General features: G+C 42.8%; 1 protein-coding gene across 1 annotated transcript in view; it reads right to left on the minus strand.

Moving 5' to 3' along the window:
• Window positions 1-1,061: 1,061 nt before the first annotated feature.
• LOC108373703 (uncharacterized) overlaps window positions 1,062-5,859 on the minus strand; it is a 14,364-nt gene continuing 9,566 nt past the window's right edge. The window contains 4 exon segments of the mRNA XM_017629637.1: window positions 1,062-1,840; window positions 1,917-2,117; window positions 2,120-2,409; window positions 2,557-2,636. Coding sequence (XP_017485126.1) covers window positions 1,062-1,840; window positions 1,917-2,117; window positions 2,120-2,409; window positions 2,557-2,636 — 1,350 coding nt within the window.

The raw sequence follows: 5,859 nt of genomic DNA on the forward strand, positions 1-5,859 counted from the left end.
ACGTCTGGCGTACCCCTTTTGGATATAATCGTTGATCTTTTGCTGAAGCATCTCAGCTAAGTTATGGTCTCGTTGCATCTTCCTACGTAGACATTGCGCCCAAAATAAGGCCATTTGAAGGCTATCGGGGAGCTGAGTATACGGATGTTTCCATAATAAACTGGTCTCAAAACGGTAACCGACTCGCAAGGTATGTTGTTGTAGCTGCTCCAAAGCGATGACGTCTTCTTTGGACAATAAAGCAGCAGGTTTGGCTGACATGCCTAAATTATGAAGGCAAATGTACCCTTTAGTTATTTAAAGTAGCTCAGCTTGGGCAGAGCAGTTACAAATGTGATAGGCGCGGTGTACAGTATCGACAGCGATTTCAGGTGTCAATCCTTTCAATGTCAATCCAAGTCTAGACTTTTCTGCTATTGGCTCATTTTCGCCACCATATAAAGAATTTATTGGAGATCCAAGCGCAGCGTTATTTAATCCACAGTAGTTGTAGTTCGGCATTTGAATATGACTCCAAAGGCAAACCTTTCAAATTTTTGAAATCTGACTGCAATTCGGCAGCGTTAAGCGATTGGATAGACAAGTCGAGTTTTTTTACTGAGCGAACGCCTTTAAGCGCGAATTTCTTATCGCCGTTTTTAGCTGATATGGCTAGGTCGACTACGACAGACTCGTCCTCACATCGATGTGGGGATTGAGAGTGATTGTGGTGTGCCCGTTACGTTTAGTTTTTTCAACAGCTCTTCGTCGATGAGTGTGAGGGACGAACCATCATCTATGAAAGCATAGGTTGGCACTCTACAACGGCCCGAGTGTAGAACTACATACAGGAAGGATTAGAAATAGTGTGTTGCTTCTGCCAGAAATATGCATATTCATATTGGCCGGCTGTGCTAAGACGCTCGCCTCGATATTTTTGGACGCTTGTACAGCTTCAGCACCAACTAACTCTGTATTGTGTAGTAAGGTATGATGACTGCGGGCGCAACCATTAACGTTGCATGTTGCGGCCGATTTACAATCAGTTGTCGGATGCCTCCCCAAGCATCGTTGACATAGTTTCAACTTTCAACTTGCGAACTACCTGCCACTTTTGACTTCGTGGTACAATTAGAGACATCACTGCAATTTTCTTCGCAGACGATACATCTTACCGAATTAGAATGATGATTAATCGCGCCGCGTTTGCATACTTTTGGCGACTCCTTTGGAACGAGAACGCAATTAGCCCCTTGGCCTAGCTGGAAAAGCCAATCGCTGAAATGTTGTAAATTACAGACCGCTAAGCTTCGTTTATGCATTCCCCAATATACTGGTAAAAGCCCAGGCAGTTTCGAAACCAGCCTCTGTTCAAACTCGGGATTGTTCAAATGACTAGTCAGGCCTGATACCGACATCGTTGCACAGATATTTTGCACTTCTACCGCGAAGTCGACAATCGATTCGAGCTGGCTTTCTGACGGTGACGGCAGTTTACAAATTTGTTGCTGCAGAGCGCTGATAATCAATTCTGGTCGCCCAAATCGCATTTGAAGGGTAGCGATAATTTGGAGCACGCATGAGGATTGCAACAATAGATTTTTAACTGCATTGCGTGCTGTACCTACCAATGCTTGCCGCAGTCTTAGCAGATTCTCATCTTCAGAGAATCTACAAACCTCTGTCGATTGGTTATAAATAGCGTAAAACAACGGCCACTCGCTTGGCTTGCCATCAAATTTGGGCAGCTCTGTAGCAAGGCTTTTGCGAGAAGCGACCTGGTCTCTGGTCAGTCGGCGATAAGCCGAAGCACCGAAGGATAAGCTATTAACGTGCCCGGCTATGGGAAAAGTTGTTTGCGCTGTTTGCGTTGCGATTGTGGCGGAGGACACCCTCTATTGGGTGTCGAGCTATTTAGTAATTGCTGCTCGAGCGACTGTATTGTGTCCAATAAGGATTGAAGACAGATGCTGACAGATCACCCACTAGATGTCGAACAGTTGATGTTCTTAAAACGGCGGTGTCGTGTGGAAGAACTCCTTGAAGTACAGGTGGATTTGCAGCAGAAGCAGCTATAATGAATGGTGCAACCAAACTAGGAGGTAGCTGCATTGTTTGAGTTGTATTTGGTGCTGCCCCTGCACTGAGGTCGAAGGCCTACGCATTGTATATTGCCTTTCATCTAGGTCATCGTCGAAACCCATTGTGTCAATACGATCCAGAAAGCTGTGCTGCTCTCTTAGTAGAGCCTCCTTTTGCCTTAAGATTTCGCTCTGCTCATGCAGCAGTTCGGCCCGGCGACGAAGCCCTTGCGATCTGATTGAGCTTATGGAGTTAGCGGGGCTAGTTGTCCGATTATCTTGGAGCGGTATTTGATTAGGTGACATGGAATGCACCCGATTAGCAGATGTAAGAGCTCCAGATAATATGCGAGCATCCAGGATCTCGGGCTGAGTCGCAGGATCGTGGTGATGTGCAGCTCCAATATTAGTAACATACTCTCCCTGTATCAGCAAGTTTTTCGTTGGAGCGACAGTATTGTGCACAATGGGATAGCTTGTCGAAGCCGCTAGATTAGCAGCGGCGGTGAAATCAGGTCCAACGGCGAAGTTAGCCGGCACACTAGAAGCCTCAGCTATATTCGTAGTATCTTGCGACTGCGATTTTCAATATGAAGTTTTGTTTACGTTGAAACGCGTAGTGAAGGCAGAGTAAATTTTTTAAGATGTTAAAAAAAGTCGACAATTTTTTACAATTCATAAAGTATTTGTTTTTTGTTATTTTATGGCCTTATATAATAATCTCCTCTGCTGTCGACAACTACGCACAGAAGCTCGCGCCAAAATTCTCAGGCCCGTATGCAATCACCAAATACATCTCTACCAAAACGGTGGAACTCGTAAAGCCCGTGCGGCCCCACAAACAACCACCGCACGCGCACCTGCAGGACCTAAAAGCATTCGCCGCATAAACGACCGAAACCCGCTCTCCATCTTATCATTTCAGATTCTTTCTCCAGTCACGTCAGACATGCCGAATTAATGAGTCGCAGAAAGCTCCACCCAGCTCCACCGGACGAACCACAATGCACCCGACCATGGCGCCCGCCATTCGAGAGCATCCCCTGGCCACCAAAGCCAGGATTCAACGAATCCAGGTTTTTCGAGGGCCACCGCTCTTGGCAGCGGCCACTGTACCAAACGAAACCCTTGGCGCAATCGTAGAGGCGCCCGCTACTTACGAGCAACCACCCCCCCCCGTGCCGAGTCACGATCACCAAATCGTAAGCCGGGCGTCGTGAGCACTGCAATGGGCGGACGGCCCAACAACGACTTGCCAAACGACGCCGCTGGAAAAAGCACCATCCCTTTTGAAGGAATTAGCCCTCTGGACATGCAAAATCACGCCCAGCTATCGTCACTGGCACTACTCGACGCGGAAAGGAATAAATTCCGACCCAAGCGCCCAAAGGTCACAAACCGAACGTGATAATAATGATAATAATATCCCAACGGTTTTTACCCTCCATTCCCGCCCATCCGCACGAGGGGCGCAGTCCGCATGACGTACGATGAAATACAAGCACCGACCAGTCTTGGTGGCACGTAATGGCCCTGATCACGCCACCGTGAAATATCGCAGGCTGCGATATGAAGTTACATTCTGCGACTAAACAACGCCAGACGTCACCTACACCACCACATGAAGTTCATATATTTATGTAATACTATTTCTGCAATTGCCATTGTAAAAAAATTATCATTGGAAAAAATTTTACATTTATGTACTCTGTCAAAATATGTTCTTATAAACTGAAGAGCAAAACTGGAACAATAGAACGGAAAGTTAAATTTGTGGTAATGTACTTTTTCAGTTTATTAACTTTATGGTAATTTAAATTTGCATATTGCCTTACCGATGTTTAACTAAACGTTTGACAATAAAAATTTTAATATTCGCATATGGAAACTCCGAAAAAATGACCAAATAAAAATGAACTGAATTGTTCCAGTTTTGCACCCTCTTAGTAATTGCTGAATTTTATAATTCAAAGCGGAGTTCTGGCTCATTTCCTGAAATTTCGTAATGAAGCCGCGTGGGATTTTCGCTGTAAGTGCTCTAAGTGCACATACCAAGCAAAAGAAGTTAAAAGTTTTTGCAAAACGGTCAGAATATCGACGGTATAAAAAGAAAATCATATCGGCCAAATGCCCGTTTTATGGTTATCTAAACAAGCGATAAAAGGGCGGACCTCAGTTTGCAAGGTCAAGAGACCACAAAAAAATGCACTTTGCCAGGCTAGGCATATTGGAGGGTCTAAATGGTTTTGGTTCTAAATCAAAAATTACTGCTTTTTCGCCACAAAGGAAGTGACTGGACATTATGTAAGACGCTGTTGCAGCTCAAAGATGAAGAGGAGAAAGCCTGCTTTGACAACCATAATCATTTTTAGTCAGAAACGCACCTTTACCAACAAAAAAAAATTGGATTGGTATTATTTTGAAGGGGGCGTTTACAGGTTCTTCATAAACGGTCACACTATTCCACCAAAATTTAATATTGATTGATATTTTAACTCTGATGATAAAATTAAACGTGTCCAGTAGGAATATTGGTTCAGGTGCCGTGGAAATGCATCAAGGATACGCCTAACCTGCAAAAATATTTAAAGTATTAGGTTTGTATGGGTACATTTAATGAAATAGGGCCGTGTTACGCGCTAGGAGAACAGGAACTGTGGTAAAATGGATGGTAAAAAGAAAAGTGACAATAACAGGTCTATTCTGCGCTGGTAATAAAAAGTTTGTAACCGGTAAATAAAGTTCCTGTAAATTTTTAAACCCTTTTCGCATTTTGTATACTCCTGTAACCGGTAAATTTTGTTACCATCTCATAAGCTGGTAACAAATTATTGCCCCGTGAAATATGCAATGCCAGGATTTGCACAATTCTTCATAGCTGAATTGCTGAATATTTTAACTGCATTACCAACGTACCTAGAATCGCGGTGACAAGAACTGGTAACATTTTTTGGTAATACAATTTTCCGATTACAAAATCTTCGGTAACGTGCAGAATAGACCTGTAAATCAACATTTTTAAAAGATTTGGCAATTTCTGAGGATATTTTTCGCAGGCTTTTTTCAATTTAAACAGGACAATGATCAGAAAATTTCTCCGAAACTGGGGGGTAGATATCCCAAGTTTTTATAATCATGGAGTAAACCTGCGTAAAGCCCAGCTTTGAGTCTGACAGTAAACTTATGGAAGTGCTTGAAATTCCACTGTTCAATTGCGAAAATTCACCCAATCGCATGCAAGAATCTGGGCCTGGCGTTGAGAAAAACCGGTATGCAATCTCAACAGATTTCATCTAAAAACTGTGCGAGAGTATCCCAAGAAAACCATAAAAGCTAAAATATTCAAATTGGTTAAGTCCAATTTATTAAAGGTTAAACAAATGGTAAAATTTTCTATCGGGTGCAAAACTGGAACAATCTAGTTTCTACGTTTTTACAACGGTTTTATCAACTTGCAATGTTGTGTGTCCAGAAACTTTCAATGTTGTGTGTCCGACACCAAAGCAAAGCTTTGAAAAGTTCCTATAAAAAAGCATAGTGCATAGGGCGACAGCTGTAGTGAATAGGGCGAGGTAGATGACATCTAGATGTCGCCCTATGTACTACGTTTGCTACAGCGGAAATAGACGACACGCCATTTCTTTAAATAAAATTAATTGGTGCTCGTTTGTATGTACATACATATGTAAATGCATGTGTGTGCACCTTTCTATTAATATCGTTGAATTATTTTAATATCTATTGCAAAATTTTATTCAGACAGGACTAAAAAGTAGAAAATAATATTTCTTTTAAAAAC

The sequence above is a fragment of the Rhagoletis zephyria genome, unplaced genomic scaffold (assembly GCF_001687245.7).
Source record: "Rhagoletis zephyria isolate East Lansing unplaced genomic scaffold, Rhagoletis_zephyria_1.1 Rzeph_scaffold_06971, whole genome shotgun sequence".
In the NCBI taxonomy this organism is placed as follows: Eukaryota; Metazoa; Arthropoda; class Insecta; order Diptera; family Tephritidae; genus Rhagoletis; species Rhagoletis zephyria.